At 33.3% G+C, this 25,530-nt stretch overlaps 1 protein-coding gene across 1 annotated transcript in view; it reads right to left on the reverse strand.

Moving 5' to 3' along the window:
- Positions 1–1,143: 1,143 nt before the first annotated feature.
- Positions 1,144–25,530, reverse strand: part of LOC134370500 (trifunctional nucleotide phosphoesterase protein YfkN-like) — a 36,347-nt gene continuing 11,960 nt past the window's right edge. The window contains 10 exon segments of the mRNA XM_063087597.1: positions 1,144–1,325; positions 2,187–2,373; positions 3,283–3,316; positions 3,318–3,459; positions 9,832–9,952; positions 11,122–11,247; positions 12,530–12,639; positions 12,642–12,788; positions 12,791–13,108; positions 25,352–25,503. Coding sequence (XP_062943667.1) covers positions 1,144–1,325; positions 2,187–2,373; positions 3,283–3,316; positions 3,318–3,459; positions 9,832–9,952; positions 11,122–11,247; positions 12,530–12,639; positions 12,642–12,788; positions 12,791–13,108; positions 25,352–25,503 — 1,519 coding nt within the window.

The following is a 25,530-nucleotide window of genomic DNA, read 5'->3' on the forward strand; positions in this document are numbered from 1 at the left end:
CAGCACTTCCATTTCTTCTTATGGCTAATAGCTAAATGCAGAGGAAAATTAAATGAAAATTGCACTACCACAGCTTTCTACTTGATAAACCTCCACTATGCTATGGTACATAATTCCTCATGTTACTGCTATTCACCGCTTCTAGACACTAATTAGGTGTATCTTTTTCTTTCAAATTAGGAAAAGGCATACATGGCCTTGCTAGAAATGTTCCTTTGCCCTAATTATGATATGCACAGCTTTTAACTGAGAAAAGGCAGGAAGAATTAAAGGTGGTGCATTTTACTTTCCAAAATTATAAACTTAAAAACTATCAGAGATGAGGTATATTTAGGAAAGACCATTATTTTATTAATCAATTAACCAATTATAAACCCACTATAAATTTGATTCAATCTGGTTTTAAATTATTGTGAAATTAGTTTTTATCAAGTTTATTGATAAACGCTACAATGTTTCCTCTCATTTCTTTCTGGTAAGAAGAAAGACTGCTTTAACTGAAATGATAATAACATGTAAGCAAACTGCAGAAAAAGACTACATTGTCTTATTTCATTAAGAAAAAAAACTCAGGACTTCTAAAATGAAAATATTTAATATTCCATTGCTATATCTTACAACTTCATCATCATCTTTACTGGAACAAAGAATAGTAATGATCAGTGTCATATACATTTTTCCCCTTATTTTGAATCAAATCTGAGTCATAATATAAAGTGAAATAAAGTCATTTTAAATTAACAATGGAAGGAAGAGGACATATATTTTATTCAGATGGAAAAAAATAAAGCAAGATCGAGAAAAAACAATAATAATATGTCAGTAAGTACTATGAAAAAATAAGCATGGATATAATTTAATCTTGAAACATTATGCGATATATATACTTAAATCACAAACAACATGTTCACAAGTATGCATATATTGTTTCCTGCATAACACATTGAGGAGTCAAAAGTTACATGACTTGATAAGAATCAAAGGAACAGAAGAACATTTAGAGCAATATCTCTAAAATTAAAATCAATTTCAGAACAATACAAAAGAATCAAAATTATATTACTATGCTTAACAATGACAAAAATTGTATGCTGACAATTCACTTTGGCATTGACTAATAAAACACATTACCTAAATAGTATTTCAATCAGAATCAGAATGTGCAGATGCATTATCACTAATGGTGGGAAAACTTAATCCTTGTTTTCTTGCAGTTCTAAGTTGGTGCAAATGTTCTTTCATGTCCTGAGAAATACGGCAAATCCGACCTTCTATGCCAGGTACTGCAATTACTGCTGATGGTTTAACTGACTCTTCCTCAAAAGCTGTAAGTACAATAAAATCAGTTGAAATACATTATGGCCTCTAAAATCAATATTATATAATTAGGCCTAAAAGTTTATTAGAATGCATGAATTAAAACTCACATCAATAATAAAATTGTAACCAGAATTTCTCTGAATATCCATTCCCTACAATCAACTGTACGACCATGAATAAGATTTCAACAGAGACATTTACTAAGTTTATAGATAATCAAAAGGACATTAATTCTTTTTTGCTTAAAATATGGTAAATTTTACTTTTAAAATTATAACTATGATTTTCAGAAATTGAGTATATTTAGGAAGACAATTATTTTATCAAACAATTAACCAAGTATAAAAACCTATTATGAATTTGGTCTAATCTGGTCTTGAGTGATGGCTAAGTGACACTTTTAAAAGAATAAAACTTCCAAATGGAATCAATAAAATAAGTTGTATAAGCTAAGGCACAGTGTTTATTAGGTACGAAAAGACAAGATGTTTTACAAGACACTAAGTAAGCCAATTTGACTAATTAAAGTGGCTCATGCAGAATAGAAGTGAGAGAAAAAAAGTAAAAAAGGTACTTGAGGTAAGAATGTGAAGAAAAAGAATTTGAAAAACATAATTTTCTAGAACTTATTTGGGCTTTTTGGCTTTGATTTTTTGCTTATGCCTTCTTTTATAACTGTATTTCCTTCAGGTCTAGCTTTTTGCCTTGGCAAATAAAGCTCGGTCTTTACTATTCTGTTCATTTTTTATTACATTTCCCCAAACATACGAAAATAGAGTGCCAAAAAGTATTTGTCTGCTGCCCAGAATTTAACAAAAAATTATTCAAAAAAGAAACACTTCTAATAAAATAAACTATATTGTCACCTGTTAGTGATGGTGATTTGTTTGTAATAGTAATTAAACTCATCCGATGGCCTGAAAGGCACTTCTTCCTTCCATGCAAAATTTTTATTGATTCAAAGTGATTCATGAGTACTGTAGAAAGTACTTGTGCAGTTTCTGTGTCAACCATTCGAGGACAACTTCTAAGCATAATGTAACCATCTTTCCCCTGAAATATCAAAACACTCTATTTTCTAATCCAGAAATATGAATAAATCAAAACAAATATCTATTTTAAATTTATAGTTGGCTCTGAAATGCAATTTCATACATTTGTACAAAAAGGCATAAATTTCCATATATGTAAACTAACATACTTTAAATTTCTGTCCCTCTCCCTGGATCTAAACATGATGGCCTTGAACCTGTTGTCCTTCGCTCTATTGGCTAGCAGCTTTAGGAGTGGGCTACATACAATGCTTAAATTTGCTATAAAATAGAATCAACTGAGAGGTCTCTTTAGAATGTTAATATTGAACCTCATCTGAAATCTACCAAATGGCTTTCAGCACTGGAACTCTGGAATCTGCTTCCGAGCAAAGGAACTCTAAAATCTGCTTTAACAAGCTTCCTGCCACCACCCTGACACAGCTCTAGACTCCAGAATTGAAGAACCCTCTGAACTAAGCTTAAAGGTCCTTATAGATTTAGTCATCGAAGTTTTATTGTACATAACTAAACATGACATAAACAGTTAAAATATACTTAAAATATGAACATTAAATGTGTTAGAAGTGTTTATCACTAAATTTAAAGTTCAGCAATCCATTATGGCATTTTTTGTATTTGTTTAGCTACCTCTGGCTATATTTGCCAATCATTTAGAGAACACCATTAATAAGCATGAATATTGGATGTTCTGTATTTTTAAATCTGATAATAGAAAAAATTAATAAAATCAAATTTGCATATGATAAAATAAACTTAATTCATCAACTATAAAAATGGAAAACATTTAAACTACCATAGGTCTGAAATCATCAAAAGAAAATTACATGTTTATGTGCACGTATATGAATGTATGTATTAACATAAGATAATGACTATTTAAAATGTTTTCAAAAGGAATTAATCTCACATTTGCAATGTACTCTTTAATAGCAAGAAAGTAATTTTTTTTTCCATAAGTATTGTCCTTGAACTTTTACAGTATCTCTTATGATTCGTTGTCCTGGTTCTGCATCTGGATCAAATCCAAATTCTATTCCAGCAACTTGAGGAAATCTGAAATTTAAAAATATATTCTTGGATAATTCTGCAAAAGATATATTAATAATAGGTAAGAGAAAGCATTAAATTTTAAGTGAGCACATTTTATTATGCTACTTAAATGACCAAAGCGTGTACAGGTTGGTGGCTTTACACAGCTGGGAAGAATTTGCCAAATGACCTGTTTTCAAGAAATAAAGAGATGATAGTAAATTTCATTCTTATTTTCTTCCACTCAAAGAGAATTTCTGTTCTCCTACAACTTTAAACTACTCTGAGACTTCTGTTGTCTGTTTCCATCCTCAGTTCCTAAAGGAATACAGTGGTACAGCAGACAATATATACATCTGTTAAAAATGTTGGCTATCTATGCAGTCCATACTAAATATAAATATTAGCTAGTTTCTCCTTGACTATTACTTCAACATTAAGAAATGGCTAAAAAGATTTTTACTAAACTTATAGGCACAGGCTATACAGTAAATGTGACTTTCACTTTAGAGGTTTCCAGAGGAGCAACTTAAAGGAGTCAGGCAGAAATCCTCCAGAATAACTGAAACCAACATGTAAGAAGTTTATATAATTTCAAGTTGTAACATATACATATTAAGACATCTTGGGCAGAGAAAAGAACTAGTTTCAAACAAGACTACCAAATTGAATGTATTAAGAGCAGATGCTCTGAAATTTCAATCAAACCACTTCTCATTTGGGCAACTTATATAATGTCCTTAAAGTGAATAGCAATGGGATTTTAAAAGTTTTATTATTATGCTTATTTATTCTCCTGAGTAACACAGAGTATAAGTAAGATACAACTGTGCATCTTAATAAGCATTTTTTGTCTTATTCATCTTCTAAAAATTAGAATACACAATTCTCATGTGTTTGCCTGCAATGAATTTGTTGCTATTAGAGATAATTTTTTTAATATCTTTAAAATGCATTCATTAATAAAATAATCACTGAGCACCACCTATATGTCATGGACTGTGCTTGGTACTAGAAAGATACAAATCCTGCCATCAAGAATGTTGTCATCTAGTTTGAGAAACAGTTAAGTAAGTGGGAAATGGTCACACAGAGTGATGAGAATTACATGAGAAGTGGGCACAAGGTGCTGTGAGGGCACAAAAAACAGGTACCATGGCCTGGAGGAAGCAAAGTCCCTTTCTCATCTTTAAAGTGTAAGCCTAACGAATCCTTAATTTTTCTCCAATAACTACTTCTGATCACAGATATTTCCCCTATTCCCTTTAGCTTTTTGGTAATTTTGAGGTAAAACTGGAAATGTGGGGAAAGAAAAAACCAAATGGTTTATTCCCATGCAATCTGCCTTCTAAATTCATAAATTCAGTCTTGCATGACCTTCTTGAAGGACTCTTCATTTTGGTTCCACTGCCTGTTGTCTCTTTTCCTCCCCTGCACCTGCTCATTCCTCTTGAAGTTTCAGACCAAAGGGAACTACCCTGTTTGGTACCCAGATTTGCAGTAGGTATTATCCAATCATTATTACTTCATTCATAAATAAAATATAATGAATTAGTAAAATTAATATTTAGTATTACCTAACAAGTACTGTACTAGAACCATGATTAGATACAAATCTCCTTACTAATAAAGTATTCTTTCTTCTAAGCTTTGATGCAGTGAAAAAGTGCTAAATACAGCATAAAAACTAAGGTCAAGTTATTCATATAGCTAGTTAACATAAAGAAAGAAAAAAGACAGTACTGCTTGTTTTAATCTTTAAAAAAAAAAATTATCCAAAGTACAGGGCTTCTGATACATCCCTGGATCACTAATATAGTACTCATCTCTCCCCGCCCTGCCCCCACACATATACCACAACAGATCCCCATTAAAGAAAAACAACACAGAGACAATGAGAAAAAATACATCTGATTTTCACTATAACTGTTACATCACTAGAAAAGAAAAACTGCTCTGACATGAAGGATTTTGCATGAAAGCAGAGAATTATAAGAAAAGCACTAGTCAGAGATACAAAAAATGAGGGAAAAAAATGAATGAGAAGCACATAGGACTGACCAAGAGCAGATCTGCTGGCAGTGATGACAAGGCAATGACAGAGATGGCAAGGAGTAGGCTTGGCCAATGAAAAGATGCCAACAATGAAAAGAAAGAAAACTGGAATTCCGCAATAGGGTGGAAGAAAGAAACAAAGTCACACATACCTTTCTATTTTCCCTTTACTAGTTTATGTAAGAAACCAAAAGCACCCAGAGCAGAAGAAGGGGAGAAGGGGAGGATGGATGGACAGAAGGAAGGAAGGGAGGAAGAGAGAGAAAGAAAGAGGGAGGGAAGAAGGAAGGGAGGGGAAAAAAAGAAAGACTTTGATGGCATAATATCTTAGGTTGACCAAAGATGGTCACACAGTCATAATCTGCAGTCTAAGAGAGGAGGTTCTAATTCTGGGTTAGATATAATCACACTCCTCCCTGTCCATCCCAATAAATACAGTCATGCTCCATGTAACAACATTTCAGTCAGGCAGACTGCATATATGACAGTGGTCCCATAAGATTATACTGGCTATACCGTACAGCCTAAGTGTACAGTAGGCTATACTATCTAGGTTTGGGTAAGTACACTCTATGATGTTCACACAACAATGAAATTGCCTAATGACGCATTTCTCAGAATGAATCCCCATCATTAAGCGATGCATGACTGTACATTAATAAAACCTGGACAGAATGGATGAAACAGGTCTTTGAAGACTCTGAAAAGTAAGCTGTTGTGGGTACATTCTAGAAAAAGACCAGAATTTAAAATATCACTGAACTGGCGGTGAGTTTACTACCTTGTTTCCCTCCAGTAATTCCCAGCCTAAACTCAACATACCAGAAGTGGAACCAGGATGTAGGTTCCACAAGAACCAAAACTGAAAAAAAGGAGCTGTGGTTCAGAGTGTGGAGAAGATCAGCATATTTATGTGGGTCTGTTTCTGGGTTCTCTATTCTATTCCATTTATCTATGTATCTACTCCTCTACTAAATACCACAGTCTTGATTACTGTAGCTATATTAAGCCTTTACATTGGGTATTCATCCCATTTTACACTTTACCAAAATTGTGTTAGTGAGTCTAGGTTCTGTGTATTTCCATATAAATCTTAAAATAAACTTACGACTACAAAATCTTTCTGGAATTTTGATAGAAATTGAATTAAAATGTACAGCTCAATCTGGAGAGAATTAACATCTTTACCATGTTGAGTCTTCTAATCCATGAACATGGTCTGTCTCCCCACTTATTTAAGTTTCCTTTGATTTCTTTCATAAGCACTTTGTAACTTGCAGCATACATACTGTATACATATTTTGTTAGATTTTTACCTAAGTATTTCATTTTCTTTGGAGAATTTTTAAGTAATATTGTAATTTTAATTTTGATTTTTCCATACATACTGAATGGGCAAAAGATTTAGATACTTCACCAAAGAGGATATATGGATAGAAAAGAAGCACACAAAAAGATGTTCAACATCATTAGTCACAAAGGAAACAAAATTAAAACTATAATGGGATACTACTACATACTTATTAGAATAGATAAAACAAAAATGCTGGACAGCTAAAACTTCAATGCTGGTAAAAATGTAAAAAATATTACAAACCCTCTGGAAAAGGTTTAACAGTTTGTTATAAAAAAACAAACATATTTATCATGTTAAAAACAACCCTACTAAAAATAATTTTCACACAGAAACCTGTACAAAAATGACAAACTTTTGACATTTAACAACTTAAATGAATTTTGAAAGTATTATACTGAGCAAAAGAAGCCTACTCACAAAAGGTTATATACTTTATGATTACATGATTTATGTGACATTATGAAAAAAACTATAGTGATTGAGAACAAACAGATCAGTGGTTGCAAGGCCTTAAAAGGGAGGAATATGACTATAAAGAATAGCATAAGGAAATTTTTGGGGGGTGATGAAACTTTTCTTTATCCTGATTATGGTGATGGTTATATAATCTATACATGTGTTGTTAAAGTTCACTGGACTGTACGACAACAAAAAAATCAATTTTATTGTATGATCATTCTGAAAACAAATAAGAGGAGAGAGAAGGCACTCACTTCATACAATAAAATGTTTGGTCATAATAGGATAGAATATCAGTTCTCAGCTACTGTGTTGGTATCCGAAGGTACTCCAAAAAGTGCATATAAGGATTCAGACTATCTTTTAATTCTATTTTTCCACAAACTGTTTGAAGTATTCTCATATAGAAGGGATCTTCATAAAGTTCATGGAAAATGTGTATTGCGAAAAACTGTGCATGGATTTCAAAACTTTTTTGCGCCAAAATAACTTTGTACTAACTTGTAATAACATGTCTGAACTGGATCTACTTTGAAGCACTAAGAAGTATAAGATATCAGTTTCTAAAGAGCCCTTACATGAATTCTGATAAAATTGAACTAAGAACAAACATCAAATTCATTGTGAAGCTTGTGTGAAAGAATGATGAAATCATCAATACTTTATGGAAAGCTTATGGGGCAATGCCCCAAAGAAATCAGCAAATGGGTAACTCATTTTGAGAATGGATGAGATGACACTGAAGTCTGGCAGACCATCCACAGCAATTTGTGAGGAAAAAATTATCTTGTTTGTGCCCTAATTGAGGAGGACCAACAATTAACAACAGAAACAACAGCCAACAACATAGACATCTCAACTGGTTACACAATTCTGACTGAAAAATTACAGCTGAGCAACGTGGTTGCCAAAACTGTTGTGCTCAGATCAGCTACAGACAAGATAAGATTTCAATGGAAATTTTAAACAAGTAAGATTAAGATCCTATGGCATTTCTTTGAAGAACTGTAAAAGGAGATGAGACATGGCTTTCTCAATACTATTCTGAAGACAGAGCACAATCAAAGCCATGGCTACCCAGAGGCAGAAGTGGTCCAGTCAAAGCAAAAGTAGACCAGATAACAGCAAAGATCATGGCAAGATTTGGGGGGATGCTCAAGACATTTTGCTCATTAATTTTCTGAAAGGCCAAAGACAATAACATTATTGTTATTATTCTACTTATCATGAAAATGTTTCAAGAAAGCTAAAACTTTAGCAGAAAAACACCTGGGAAGGCTTCACCAGAGTCCTTCTCTACCACGACAATGCTCCTCCTGTTCATTTCTCGAATCAAACAGGCAATTATGGAAGCACTTCGATGGCAAATCATTAGGCATTCACCTTACAGTTCTGACTTGGCTTCTTCTGACTTCTATTTCCTAATTTTTTTTTTTTTTTCTGCTTTGGTCTTCTTTATTTTTAAAAAACATTTTTTAATCTATTTTTAATTGACACGTATTAATTGTACATATTTATGAGGTACAAAGATTATATGTTTCCTAATATTAAAAAATCTTTGAAGGGCACCCATTTATCTTCAGTTCATAATGTAAGAAAGACTCCATTGACATGGTTAAATTCCCAGGCCCTCAGTTCTTCAGGATGGAGTAAACAGCTGGTATGATTGCTTATAAAAGTCTCTTGAACTTGATGGAGCTTATGTTGAGAAATAAAGTTTATACTGTTCATTTTTATCACTTAATATTATTTTTTCATGAACTTTTTGAAGTCCCCACATAACTGTGTAGCACAGTAGAGGACAAAAAGGATTAAAGCAAGTGCTCTGGGAGCTACACCTAAATTCTCAGTCCATCTTTTCTACTCAGGAGTCTAAAATAGAATAATTCTTAATGATGGGATTGGCAAAAATTAAACCATCTGATAATACCAAGTGAGAAAATGTGAACTTTATACACTGCAGGTGAGCTTAGTAATTGTTATGACCACTATGGGGAGCAATTTTGCAAAGCTGCATTTGTACATGCCCAGCAACTCCATTTCTAGGTTTGATCCTAGAGAAAGTTAGCATATCTACACAGAACGACACCATGTGTGTGGATTCACACAGCAGTGCTGTTTATAAAAGGAGAAAATTGGAAACAATCCATATGTCCACTCTTAGGTAAATGGATAAATAAACTTGGTATGTACCTACAATGGAGTAAGCCTCGAAAAAAGAAAAGAAATCTACCAACTCAGAGAGTTTTACTAAAGAATTCTACCAAATGCTTAAAGAAGAATTAATACCAATTCCACACAATCTTATGCAAAAAACGGATAAGGAGGAATGCCTCACAATTCATATTATGCAGCCAGTATTTCCCTAATATTAAAACCAAAGACGATACAAAAAGAAAAACGACACACTATTATGCCTCATGAATATTGAATAGAGACATAAAAACTGTTATAAATGCATGCTGCTCTAGTCTTCATTAAGCCCATCACACATTTTCACCATTATAGGCACCTTCTCTGTAGTGTTAACAACGTCATCTTCATCATTACTATTACCATAATCACCTTGATTCGTGACCATTTCATCTATTTCACTATCAGTCAGTGAATGAACTGGAACCTCACTATCAATATGAAGAAACTTCAATATCCACTTCTTCCAGCTTACTGACAGACTCTGAAGATATATTTTTTGCATATGTAAGAAGGTTAGACATCATTTATTTTTCACTTGATATACAGAATCCTTCAAATAGTCACCAGCTTATTTATCTTCATTACTAAACAGTCGCAGGCCAGAGGTCGTGCCAGGTATGTGTAACTGTGTCTTTAATCACTATGTTCCAAGTATTGGCAACAGCATATAAGACATCCTTCATGCTAAACTCCTGCGAAAACCTTCCACACCTTACACCTCTATTCACTGCAGCTAGCATGCTGTTCAAGAGTTTTTATATTTACTCTTCATTGATCTAAGAATACCATGGTCACATGGCTGAATGAATAAAGTCACATTTGGGGGAAAGTACATAGCATTAACATTATTTCTGATGAGAATTTCAGCTGGAGGATGAGAACAGTTGTCAAGAAATGACAAAATCTTGCAGTGATCGTCCAGTCTAGCTTCTATGCAGTGAGCACAAGCCACTGGTACAATATGTCTGTGAAACCAGTAAGAAAAGATGTCTCTGATGATCTGCCTTTTTGTTAGCATAATAACGGACTGGTAAAGAATTCACTCCTGAAAAACAACGAGGTCACAGCTTTTGCAAGTTTACACTTATGCATGCCTGCTGTATTAGCACATCCCAGCACAGTTATTCTGTTCTTGGCATCCTTAATTCCCTGTAGGAGCTGTCTCATCAGCTGTAGTGTCTTTCTGGGGCAATAACACCAAAACAGTGGTGTTTCATTAGTATTATAGACTTGTTCTGGCATCAGATTTTCATCAGCAATGACCTTGGCAAACTTGTCTATAAATTTCTCTGCTGCTTCATGATCAGCAGATGCTTTATCACCACAAATCTTTAAAAATTTAATACTGTGTCTTTTCTTAAATTCCTGCAACCAGCCTGTTGCATATTCACAGTTCCCTTCAATTTCAATTCATTGTGCTAGATCTTTGCTTGTTTCATGATCAGCATACAATTAAATGGCATGTGGTCACTACGACACTGACAGATTGAGTCTTTTAATACATGATCGAGATCTTCACTTTTAGCTTAATGCAATGTTTTTCTATTTTTCGTTAACTTCTGTTCATCACTTTCAGCATAGAACTTCAACAGTTTATCCTTCTGTTTCTTTATGTCATATATGGTGGTCATTTCAACACTACACACTTACCCTGCTATCCAGTCTCTCTAACACCTTGACTTTCTGTGATGCAGATAAGCATAAATGCTTCCTCTTTTTCTTATCACTGTTACCCACAGGGGTATCTGCAGGCCTTTTTAGCATTGTCAATGATATCTTTACACCACAGAACAGAGAACAAGCAAAAAAAACACAGTGAATAAGGCACATAGGTGTTGGCCCCATATGGGGCATCATGGTAATCCGCCATGGGCACATCCAGCCTGTGTGGACATGCTTGTGTGGGGGAATCTGGGAGTGTATGGAAAAGCTATATCACAGCTGAAGGGGGCTGGGTCTTTTTTTCCCTAGGGTTGATGAATAAACTGTGTTGTGCTCCTGTGTTTTGACTGAGACCTGTCACAAGATCAGATGTGGAATTTTCCACTTGTGGCATCATGTTGGCACTCATAAAGTTTCGGATTATGAAGCATTTTAGATTTAGAATTTTTGAATTAGGCATGCTCAACCTGTATTACGTATTCCAATCATCTACTTTTCAGAGCCATTTAAGAAGCCAGGCCATCAGATGATACTTCAAAAAGTTCATGGAAAGATTCGTATTATCTTTCAATTCTATTTTTTACATGAGCTTTCTGAAGTACCCTTATAAATTTTAGGAGCCCCCATCTATACCTTCCACAGACAGAAAACTGTTATAACAATATCGAATATTCTTGACACCAAGCTGATCCAAACATAAAGTCATTCATTAATACTTATATCAAAACTAAAACAGGGAGTTCCATTCCCATAGAACCAAGTCAGGTACCAGAGGTTATATGAGATAATACATGCATAGATGTAAATAGAACCTGGCTCATATTTTCCATCAGTTCTTACAAATGTAATGCATGCACTTCCTTGGGCACTATACTTTTTCCAATGTGTATGGGCTCCTGGAAGAAAGACAGGCCTCAAGGCTTCAAACACATACAAAAGTTTAAGTGTCTTAATTATGAACCATTCAAAATTTGACGTAGTAAAGTAGAAGAGAAGGGAGGAAAAAGTGCCTTTTCATTACAAGCTGATGTAAAATTCACCTGTTCTTTTGTTAATGCAGTGTTTCTTAAATTTGAGTAGTAATCCCTTTATTAAAGAAATAAATTATTCTAGAATTTGTGTTGAAAAATATTTTCATAATTGTAGTTAAAATAAGAATAAACATTAAAGTAGGGTCTAAATTTATGTTACTTATAAAGTCAAAATAAAATATAAATTTAATATGAAAATTAAAATCCAATACAGCTAACACCAACACTAATTTACTGTGACTGAGGATGCCATTTGCAGTGCTAGTTATTCATTAATTACATGCTATTATGTTGCAGTACTGTCGAATAAATGTTCATGTGATCAATCTGTACTTCGCTGAATTACATAAGCAATATTAAGCTACCTGTGTGTTTTGAGTAAAATCTTTTACTACTGCTTTAATATATGAATCTTCTTCCAAATAATTCAAAATGTCCACTTACTCAAACACACATTGGAGAGATGCACCAAAGACTCTAAATTTATTTTTGTCAAGTTTTTAAGATCAGATCCACTTTTGACAATCCAAGTTTCATTCACCTTCCTAACTCCATAATCATGGTCATGGCCTCCAAGAATCAAATTGATCCCTTCTGCTCCTTGGGCAAGCCTAGTATCATTTCCCATTTCATATGAGTTACTGCAATAACAAGATCTACTCCTTCTTTTTTAAGTTCTCCTGCTATTTCATTAACAACTTCAACATAATCTTTATAGTTTACATTTGACTTATTAACTGTAGCCAAAGTATCTAGCCAATCTTCTTCAACTAATCCCATTAAGCCAATTTTTACATTGTTCCAATTAACTATTTTTTTTACTGCACCATGTGCACGAGGTTCAAAAGTAAATGTGTCATAGACATTACTGAGAAACCACATAAAGTGCATTTGTTTCGTGTATTCCTCCAAAATATCCACACCAAAAGCAAACTCATGGTTTCCTAAAAAATAAAAATGAAAATTTTAAAAATTGAGAATGTTATTCCATTTTTATACTTAAGTACTGTAGTTCTCCAAACAGTAGTTTCCTGTACTTGCAAGACTATATTTTAAAAGCATGCATTCTATCAAATACTGCATTTAATTATCCCAACTTTCACTTACAAATAATAAAACCTTTAGAAGTCTTTTTTCTACAGAATTTCTTTTTGTAATCCAGGTAGCATTGTATTCTCAAAGAAATTCTGAAGTAGAATGCAAAAGGCGCCTTACAATATTGGGGAAATGCAATGATATAATGAATCCTGGGTTAACAGCATGGCAATTTAAAGATTATTTTTAGTCAGTGAAGACACACCGGCCTACTTCATAAAAAGATATCTTTATTGCTAACTACAATAAAATTTTTAAAAATTCATCCATACCATTAAGGACTAAATACAAATCTGATGTAGTGCTGCTGGATTTTCTGAGTTGTGCTCCTTATTAGAGTAAATAAATAGTAATTTTGAAAATCACAATTGATGATTTTTTGAAATCATAAATTACTACTAAAACTCGTCCTCTGGTAGATCACTTTGTAAATGAAAAAATACTTCACTAATATTAATAATTTTCTATTGATTTGCCTTTTTATCATTTACTATTTTGAAGCATCAGATTTATAGAAAGCAGGATGTTTGAACAATACAGTAAAAAAATGTATATGCCTTTTTAAATTAATCAGGATGATATATGAAACCAACTATTTATCAGCACCGCACTCTCCCGAGTGAGCCACGGGCCGGCCCGAAACCAACTATTTAGGGAAAAATCAAGTGTAAACTGGTTTCATTACTTCTGAAAATGTGTTGACAAATTATGACAATCCATCTGCACTTCTTTTTTAAATCACAGATCTTGATGAATTAAATTTGCCTTTTTACACCCCTGGGGAATTCTATAAATATTAAACTAGTTGAAAAGTTTTATCACCAATACCTCCGGCATATCTCCCTCTTCCCCACAGCATTACTTGGGAAAACTCTTTGGAAGGACTATTAGAGATAATAAGATAGTAGTTAAAGAACTACTTACAATTCCCTACAATAACACTTTTGATGTTCACAAATCTTATGAAGATATAACTGTGGAACTATTATGGATGCAGGATTTATGGTTAATGTACAATAGTCAATCACTTTCCTGTACACCAGCAATGAACAACTGGAATTTAAGATTAAAAACACAATGCTATTTACATTAGCAACCCCAAAAATGAAATACTTGGGTATAAATCTAACAAAATATGTATATGATCTATATAAATTACAACTCATTCTATAGATTTGATGAAACTCCAATCAAAATCTCAGTCAAAAGCAAGTTATTTTGTGGATATCAATACACTAATTCTAAAGATTATATGGAGAGGCAAAAGACCCAGAAGAGCCAACATAATATTAAAGTCAGAGGACTGAAAGTACTCAAGATTTACTATAAAGCTACAGTAATCAAGACAGGGTGGTATTGGTGAAAGGATAGACAAATAGATCAATGGAACAGAATAGAGATCCCTGAATTAGACCCACATAAATACAGTCAGTTGATCTCTGATTAAGGAGCAAAAGCAACACAATGGAGAAAAGATAGCCTTTCAACAAATGATGCTGGAACAACTGGACACACACATGTTAAAAACATGAAGCTAGAAATAGATTTTATACCCTTCATAACAATTAACCAAAGATGAATTAAAGACCTAAATGTAAAACACAATAAGTATAAAACTTGTACAAGATAATACAGGAGAAAATCTACATGGTCTTGGGTTTGGCAATGACTTTTTAGCTACAACTCTAAAGGCAGAAAGAAGGAATTGATAAGTTGGATTTCATTAAAATTAAAAATTTCTGCTCTGGAAAAGACACTGTCAAAAGAATGAAGACAGCCAAAGACTGGAAGAAAATATCTGCAAAAGACTTATCTAAGAAAAGAATGTTATCCAAAATATACAAAAAACTCTTAAAACTCATCAATTAAAAAACAAACAACCTAATTTAAAAATGGGCCAAAGACCTCAACAGACATCTCACCAACGCAGTTATACAAATGACAAGTAAGCATGTAAAAGGATGCTCCACATCATATATCATCAGGGGAATAAAAATGGAAATAAGATACCACTACACACCTATTAGGAAATCCAGAATACTGACAACACGAAATGCTGGTGGGGATGTGGGGCAACAAGAACTCTCATTCACTGCGGTTGGGAATGCAAAATTGTACGGCCACTTTGGAAGACAGTTTGGTGGTTTCTTACAAAATTAAACATGCTGTTATCAATACTATCCAGTAATTGTACTTCTTGGTATTTACCCAAAGTAGTTGAAAATGTGTGTCCACACAAAGAGCTGCACATGATGCTTATAACAGCTTTATCATAATTGCTAAAACTTGGAAGCAACCAAGATGTCCTTCAGTAGGTGAATGGATAAATAAACTGTGATATATCCAGGCAATGGATCATTAAGTGATAAAAAGAAGTGAGTGATCAAGCCATAAAAAGACATGGAGAAACCTTAAGTGTATATTGCTAACTGAAAGAAGCCAATCTAGAAAAGCTACACAATGTATGAGTCCAACCACATGACATCCTGAAAAAGAAAAAACTATGGAGAGGGTAAAAAGATCAGTGGTTGCCATGGGTTGGGTGGAGGAATGGGAATGAATAGGCAGAGAACAGAGGATTTTTAGGAAAGTGAAACTATTTGTATGATACTATAAGGGTAGATACATGCATTATAAATTTGTCCATACCCATTGAATATATACACCAAGAGTGAACCCTAATGTAAACTACAGACTTTGAGTGATAATGATGTGTCAATGTAGGTTCATTAGTTTTAACAAATATACCACTTTAGCTGAGGATATTGGTAATGGGAGACACTATTCATATGTGGGGCAGGAGTATATGAGAAATCTCTGTACCTTCTGCTCAATTTTGCTGTGAACCTAAAACTGCTCTAAAAAATAAAGTCTACCTTTTCTTAAAAAGATATAGCAGTAAAGATGTGTAAAAGCCTGGCAGTTTGCTATAAGCATCACAATTTCATTGGTTATAAATATTGGTAATCTCACTTAGAAAACAGTGTAGATAGTGACACGAACATCCCCCATTATTACTATGGCATAATTATTGACCCTGCATACTAACACTGCACAATTTATGAAACAAGTCAAGATAATCTCATGACCTTAGAAACAATGAAGATGGTGCAAATAAAGGCTTTCATTCACATACTCAACATTATTGAGCAACTTCTGTGTGCCACGCACTATTCTTGGTGTTAGACATATAGCAGATATAAAACAGACAAAAATCTCTACTCTCATGGAATGAGGGGAGACAGACAATAAAAAAGTAATTAAGTAAAATATAAATATTTTACAAATAATTAAGTAAAATATGTCATGTATTAGAAGCTAGCGTGATGGAAAAACATAAAACAAGAAAGGCAGACAGTACCCGAGTAGAGGGTATAAGGTGAAATAGTCTCCTTAGTGGAGGCCACACTGAGATGACATTTAAGCAAGAGCCAGCCATTTAAATACCTGGCAAAGGAAATAGCAAAACCACAGACTTCAGGTTGAGAATATAACTGGTGTGACTGAGGAACAGAAAGGAGACTGACAAGTAACTGCAGCAAAATGAGTGACAAGACAATAGTAGATAAAAACAAAAAAAATAATGGAGAGCTAGATCAGATGGGGTCTAGTTGGGCACAGAAGACTTTGATTTTTACTTTGAATGAGTTCAGGAGACACTGGAATTTTTGAACAGAGAAATGACATTATCTGTCATTTAAAAAGATTTCCCTGCCTGCTGTTGATAGGAATAGTCTGTAGGAAGGCAAGAGCGGAAGCAGCGAAACCATTTAAGAGGGTATTGTAATAATCCAGAAAAGAGGCGAAGGTGCCTGGATCAGAGTGATAGACTGGAGGTAACAGAGAGTGGATAGGTTCTGGATATTTTGGGAAAGCAGAGCCAAAGGGAACTACTAGCAAATTGGTTGGGGGCTGTAAGAGTTCAAAGAAGTCAAGAATGGCACCTAAGATTTTTGACCTCAGCATGTGAAGGAATAAAGAAGATAGAGTTGTATTAACTCAACTAAGAAAGGCACAACTGCATAGGAGAATATATTGTTGGGAAATAAAGAATTAATTTCAGACCTATTAAATACCCAAGTCAATATATCAATTAAGCAGTTGGTTAATCAGGTCTGGCTTTGAGGGAAAAGGTCCAGGTTGAATATATGGTTTTGGAGTCAGCAAACAAATAGGATTCTAAGTCAGAAGTTTGGATGAGATCAATAGCAGAGGAAATATAGAGAAGAAGAACAAGAACTTATTTCTGGGATGGTCCGACATTAAGAGGTTGAAGATATGTGAAGCAACCAGCAAAAGAGATCAAGAAACAGCAGCCAGTATAACTAGAAAAAAAAAAAAAAGGAAATTAGGTGTTCTGAAAACCAAGTGAAGAAAGTGTTTCAGGAAGAAAGGAATTATCACCTGCATCAAATGTTATTAATAAGGAAAAAAAAATGAGGACTGAGAAATGACCACTGGCTTTAGCAAAGTTCAAGGTAGGTAGAAGTGAATGAAAACAACATCCGACTTTTTTTCTGGGCCCATATTTACCAAACTGTATTCCGTGAAATCTTAGTTCTTTGGGATATTAATAGACTCAACATAATTCTTCAGTTGTTTTGAAAAAAATGGGTTAAGCAAAAGTTAAAGGGCTTTCTTTACTCATCAACTTCTCTGCATCTTTACACTATGATATACAGCATGAATCTCCAAATGAGGGATATACAGTCATGCATTGCTTAATGATGGGGATATGTCCTGAGAAATACATCGTTAGGTGATTTTGTCATTGCACAATCATCATAGCATGTACTTACACAAACGTAGATGGTGTAGCCTACTACACACGTGGGCTATGTGGTATAGCCATTATAATCTATGGAATCACTGTTGCATATGTGGTCCATCATTGACCAAAAGCTCATTATATGGCTCATTACTGTACTAATAAACAGTGATTTACAAATTCATTTGAAAACAAAAACCTAAAGCTTTACACACTAATCTGCGCAATAAGTTTTTGGATATGACCCCAAAAGCACAGATAAAAGTAAAACTGGACAAATGGAATGTGTCAAACTAAAAAGCTTCTGCACAGCAAAGAAAAAAATTAACAGAGTGACAAAGCAACCTACAGATTGGGAGAAAATATTTGCAAACCATACATCTGATAAGGTATTAACCCAAAATATGTAGAAAATATATTGAAACTACTCAATAGCAAGAAAACAAATAAGCAAGTAAAAGTGGGCAAAGGACCTGAACAGACACTTCTCAAAAAAAGATGTACAAATGACCAACAGGTTCATGAAAAAATGCTCAACATCAGTAACCATTAGGGAAAGGAAAATTAAAACCACAAGATATCACCTCACACCTGTTAGAAGGTCTTTTATCAAAAAGATGAAAGGTAAGTGTTGGTGAGGATGCAGAGAAAAGGGAACACTTGTACACTATTGGTGGGATTGTAAATTAGTACAGCCATTATGGAAAACCGTATGCAGGTTCCTCAAAAAACTAAAAATAGAACTACCTTATGATCCAGCCATCCCACTTCTGGGACTATATCCAAAGAAATTAAAATCAATATGTTGAAGGGATATCTGCGCTCCTATGTTCACTGCAGCATTATTCACAATAGCCAGGATATGGAATCAATCTAAGTGTCCATCAATTGATAAATGGATAAAGAAAATGTGGTGTATATACAAAATGGAATACTATTCAGCCTTAAAAAAAGAATGAAATTCTGTCACTTGGCACAACATAGATGAATCTAGAAGACATTATTCTAAACGAAATAAGCCAGACACAGAATGAAAAATACTGCATGATCTCACTTTTACATGGAATCTTAACAAAGTTGAATTCATAAAAGTAGAAAGTAGAATGATGTTTACCAGAGGCTGGGCAAGGGCCTAGGGCAGGGAATGAGGAGTTGCTGGTCAAAGGGTATAAAATTTCAGCTAGACAAAAGAACAAGTTTTGAAATCTACTGCACAGCAGAGTGACTATAGTAAATAATAATGTATCGTATATTTCAAAATAACTAGGAGAATACATTTCAGATGTATCATCACAAAAAATATTAAGTAAGGTGATGAATGTTAATTAGCTTGATTTAATCATTCCACATGGTATACATATATCAAAACATCACACTGCACTCCATAAATATAATTATAATCTGTCAATTAAAAATAATAATTATAAAAATAAACTTTAAAATATATGTATAACAACTTATAGTCAAAGAAAAATATATGTATTACCTTACATATTTATCTTTTTGTGGTGAGAACACTTAAAATCTAAATAAGATTAGATTAAAATCTAAATAAGATTTATTTTTATCGGGACTTTCTTCTAAAGTTGAAGACTAGTTCACTTCAGATATGAATTTAGCTAACACAAACTTGAACTTAGATATCAATGTTATGTTTGAAATTTGAGTCTGACTTTTAGCTATATATTTTTAAAAGATTACTTTTAAAATGACCCAGCCATCCTGGATCATTTACTTTTGTCTGGTCAGGCTCCTAACCACCAAATAACTTCCAATGCACTCGGGCAGCTCATCTCTTAATGCTGAGTCACTTTCACTAAAAGCCAGAACTACACCCAGCTAGACGCAAAAAGGGAGCGACCACAGACCAAACTCCAGAACAAGCCGATACACGAGCAAACATATTATGTCACTACTTTCACCCACTGACACTTGTTGTAAATGCTTTAACTTCCCAAACATAGGAACAATTCCAACAACTCCTACAACTCCCATCACCAGCTTGCACTGAATCCTACCTGGCACAATACTGGTAAAAGAAAAAAGACAGGAAAAGCAGCAAAACTTACCTGACAAGAAAGAATATTCAAAAAAATCTTCCCACAGAAGAGATTTAAATTTTGACAAAATGTTTATCCAATAATTAAGAATCAATAAAAGAAGTAAGGAAGACCAAAAAGCAGAAATAAAAAGAAAAATGTAAGAAAGAGGTGGTGAGGAAATGACAACAGTATATGTAATATGCTCCCTTTGTGTAAAAATGAAGAAAAATAAGAAGCAATGTGCATATTTGTTTACATATACACACAAAGAAACCCTGAAAAAAAACCTAAAAAACTAAAAAGAAAAGTTACTTAAGAGGAGTAGGAACTGGGCAGAAGGGGCCAAAAATAGGAAAGAGATTTTTTATTCTATAATTAAAATTTTTTGGTTATTGAACTATGTAATTGCCTATATGAAAAAGTTAAACACATTAATAAAATTAATAACATCTTATGAAAACGCTAAGTTTTCCAAAGGAATAGTATATTTCAGGGAACATGGATTATCGTTATTTAATCTTAAAACATTTTCAGAACTAGATAGCCATTACTAAACGCAAAAGGAACTACAGTTGAGTTTTGTCTCTCTACACATATCAATAATCAGAATAATCACCTACTAAGACTTTCATATGTTACAAGTTTAATTCTGAAATACTAATGATAAAAAATAGAGTTAAAAGGAAAAAATTGAACTAAGAAAATAATGTTATTTCTACTAATTTTGAATGTGTATTAGGTTTTAGAACTGAGCAGATGTTTTTATTGTAATGTCTATAATAAAAGTACAAAGCAAAAATATATTTTAAGGGCATAGCTCAAACTACCTGAGAACAAACTTTAAAGATTTTGATGACGCTAGTGTATTCTCTTTGAGGTAAGAAATCATATTACTCATACTTAACAGACATTCAATCCCATAGATAAGTGAAAGAAAATGTCCTAGATAGCCTTTTAATTAAGTCCTTTATTTACCAAGCCTTTATTAACAAATGGCTCATAATATGCATGCTTGTAATGAAAAAAATTACATTTTTAAATGCTCTATCATTTAAAAATGAAATGAACTACTGATTTTCATCACCTTAGAATCATCAAGTTCCATTAAAATGAATTAGATTATCAATCAATATCTCAGAATTAAATCAATAAATAGAAAAGTTTTAAATAAAGTCAACCCCAAACAAGGCTATATGCCCCACTGTCAGTTTAGATAAAAAAAATTAATAATAATCTTAAAGTGTTACTTTATATATGAGGATTAAATAGGCAATGTCAAAATTCTATCAATTTTCAAATTCTGGAGTACACTTAAAAAAAACTATCAATGAAATGCTCGATTGCTGTTCCAACAAAAAATTGTTTGAATTATCTTTTATTTATATTAAACAAAACTATATACCCTAAATAATTCTGATAATTAGACTACATAACTTTTTCCAGCATATTCACAATACAATATATAAAATGGAATGTGCAATTCTTGAAAATTATATTTTCAAAGCATTTAATGAGGTGATATTCCGGATATCTTCAGCAGGCTCCTTCAGATTCACTCTCTCTCTTTTTCTACCCTGCTCTGGACTCAGGTAGGCCAGTCCCTATGAACTGTATCAACTGGCTCTCTTATCTACTGGCTTCCTGTTTGATTAAACCAATGTTAGGCAGAGGCAGGAATCTGAGAGGAAATGGTTGAGGAACAGAACACGATCAAAGTCTTTATTCCCCACACTTCCCCCTTCTTTCTGGGTCAATGTAGACTGGCTGCAATCCTCTACTTACAGATATGTATTCCACTAGCTGACCTTTCCATGGGACTCCTCTCTTCCTTTTACAGACTTAGAGATGTCTCCCTATACTATACTCCATACTAGCACTAACAGAAATATAATGTTAGCAATGTATATAATTTTAATTATCTAGTAGCCACATCAAAAAAAAAAGGTGAAAGAAATTTTAATATATTTTATTTAACATATGTCCAAAATATTACCATTTCAGCATGTAATCAGCTTACAAAACAAGTAATGAAATATTTTACATTCTCCTATTTTCAAACTCTTATAAATTCAGTATATATATTAAACTTACAGCACACCTCAATTTGGACTAGCCACATTTTAAGTGCTCAATACTATATTACCCCTCCCTTATGGTTTCCCTCCTCCTCCCCATACCTTTGTAAATAGTCTTTTTATTAAACTCTTTTAATTACCCATGTAGCTGTGTCATCTATTTACTGCCAGGATGAAACTCATACACATGTGGAAATGTTTGATATAATGTTCAAGAAAAAGTACTAGTATGCAAAATTGTACAATTACAGTATGATCTCAACTACATGAAAATGTACATGAAAGAAACTGGAAGGAAATATCACAAAATGTTACCCTAAATTATAGCATTTGGAGTGATTATTTTCTGTCTCTTGGTACTTTTCTGTATCTCCAAATTGCATTGAATTCATAAAAAGAATTTTAAATGTCAAAACAAAAATGCAATATAATACTTAGCCAAACTGATAAGCTGAGTATAACCAACCAACATGGATTGACTACTTGTTCTCACCTTACAATAGAACCCACAATAAAACTCTTTAAAGAAAACAAAGGAGAACCACTCCAGGAAGTAGGAGTGGGTACAGACTTCATGAATATGACCCCCAAAGCATAGGCAACTAAAGGAAAAATAAACTAATGGGATTATATCAAACTAAAAAGCTTCTGCACAGCTAAAGAAACAATCAACAGGGTGAAAAGACAACCAACAGAGTGGGAGAAAATATTTCCAAAATATACATCTGACAAAAGATTAATATCCAGAATATACAAGGAACTCAAACAACTTTACAGCAAAAAAACAAATAACCCAATTAAAAGATGGGCAAAGGAGCTGAATAGGCATTTCTCAAAGGAAGATACAAATTGCCAACAGACACATGAAAAACTGCTCAACATCAGTCAGCATCCAGGAAATGAAAATCAAGACCACTTTGAGATACCATCTCACTCCAGTCAGGATGGCTAATATCCAAAAGACTGAGAATGATAAGTGCTGGAGAGGTTGCGGAGAAAAAGGAACCCTCCTACACTGTTGGCGGGACTGCAAGATGGTGCAGCCTTTATGGAAAATGGTATGGAGGTTCCTCAAACAATTACAGATAGATCTATCACATGACCCAGCTATTCCACTGCTGGGAATATACCCAGAGGAATGAAAATCATCACGCCAATGGAATACCTGTACTCCAGTGTTTACTGCAGCACTATTTACAAAAGCCAAGAGTTGGAACCAGCCCAAATGTCCATCATCAGATGAGTGGATAAGGAAACTGTGGTATATCTACACAATGGAATTCTACTCTGGTATAAAAAAGAATGAAATACTACCATTTGCAACAACATGGATGGACTTAGAGAAAATTATATTAAGTGAAACAAGTCAGGCACAAAAAGAAAAATACCACATTTTCTCATTTATTTGTGGGAACTAAAAATAAATAGATAAACACACAAACAGACAGAGGGGGAAGAAGACACAACAACCACAACAATCCCTTGAACATGTTAAGACAAGGGAACAGATATGATATGGGGGGTAGGGAGGGGACAGAGGGAGAGGGAAAGAGGAATGGGTAAAGGCTCACAAAAGTCAACTACAATGTATATTGAGAAATTAAAATTTTAAAAAAGAAAGAAAATTGAAATCGATCAATATAGATTTGAGGTATACACAGAGCATCAAATAAACTGAAAATGGTATCATTTACAGCAGATCTATACATTCCTCACAAAGCTGGGGTTTCACCATTCACACATTCCTAATTTTATAACATAGGTAAGTAAGTAGAAGAAACTCAGGACTTATGGTCCAATTCAACATGTAGACTAAAATTAGGAACCAAATATATCCTGGATTTAAACATGGTACAATTTTATATTCTAACTTCTTACCTCACATGGTAATGAGCTTTGGAAGTCTGTGGCAGACACACCAAAGACCATGTTAAGTAGGTTAAAGTGAAGAAAGAATAGTTAAATCCTAGGGCTCATTCTGCCTTTTTTCCCTTGATTCTTTATCTCCTCCATCACCCAAAGAAACAAAGTCTATTCATGGTTTGGAAGAATGGCATAAATGTTCAGATTCTATGTAATCGTTTCATTTTTAATTGCTTGGCCTTGCTATCCTACCTATTCTAACAACAGGCATTCACTAATATTTGTCTAAAATATTTAAGCATCCTTTCGTTCCCTAAATCAATCTCTCCAAACTCCCAATTTTATTGAAATAATAATAAATTGGAAACAATCTAAATATTTTATATTTGTTAAATAATGAAATACCACCCACTGAATGGAATGCTATGCAACCATTAAAAATAATGTTATAAAAACCATTTTATACACAACGATGTGAATGTACTCAATACTGCTGAACTGTACTCTTAAAAATGGTTAAAATGGTAAATTTATGTTATAAATATTTACAATAATAAAAAAGATTCTATAATATGGGAAAATGTTCAAAATATATAAAATTTTCTTTTTAAAATGAAAACATAGTATGCTGACCCAATGGGAACAAATTATTAAACAATGTGTATCAATGATCCCACTGGTTCACTGTAAAAAATCTAGAAAAACTCACAGAAAAACATGAAAATCTCTTATACCTGTATATCCACTATTAACCACTGTATATCTCTAAAATAAGATGGTAATTAGATATAGAGATAAATCCCTATTATCTCAGCCTCTATCTAAATTCCCTAGTTATCTCTTCAACATAGGTAAATAATGTCCAAACTATTATCTTCCCATCAAAATTCAACACATTTCACCAATAGTTCAGATATTTTTTCTTTTCATTACTTGTGAGGTAGGTAGCATTATTTTCCTAATTTTACATCTGAGAAAACTGAGGCTTTGAGAGATTGGTCACTTTTTAAAAAATCACTTAACTAGAAGATGGTAGAATCAGGATTCAGATCCAAGCCCAACTAACTTTAAAGCCTATGATCTCAACTATTCTGAAAACACTTCTCACTTTTGTACAGGCACAATTAAAAATCTTACCACACAAAATAAAATCTAGGTTTGATTACGAATTTTCAGATTCATTGAGCAATCCTGTTAATTTATTCTCAAATGCTCTGTCTCAATGCCTATAAACTGATAAACAGAATTATTCAACTCCTCTTAAATCAAATAATCTAAAAGTAGTACATAAATTACTTTAGAAACTTCAAATAAGAGTAAAAGGGATAGCTTACAAATACTTACCAAAAACTACAAAATGTACTCCCAATTCATTTAATATAGGAATCATATGCTTTCCTTTTGTTATTGTACTTAAAACTGAAGGATTTAAGCAGTCATCACTAAAAATCAAAAGTGGATTCAGGAAACTGTAGTTTTTCACAGCTGCTGCAAATCTGAAAAAATAATCGTAAGTGCTATAA

The sequence above is a fragment of the Cynocephalus volans genome, chromosome 2 (assembly GCF_027409185.1).
Source record: "Cynocephalus volans isolate mCynVol1 chromosome 2, mCynVol1.pri, whole genome shotgun sequence".
NCBI classification, from domain to species: Eukaryota; Metazoa; Chordata; class Mammalia; order Dermoptera; family Cynocephalidae; genus Cynocephalus; species Cynocephalus volans.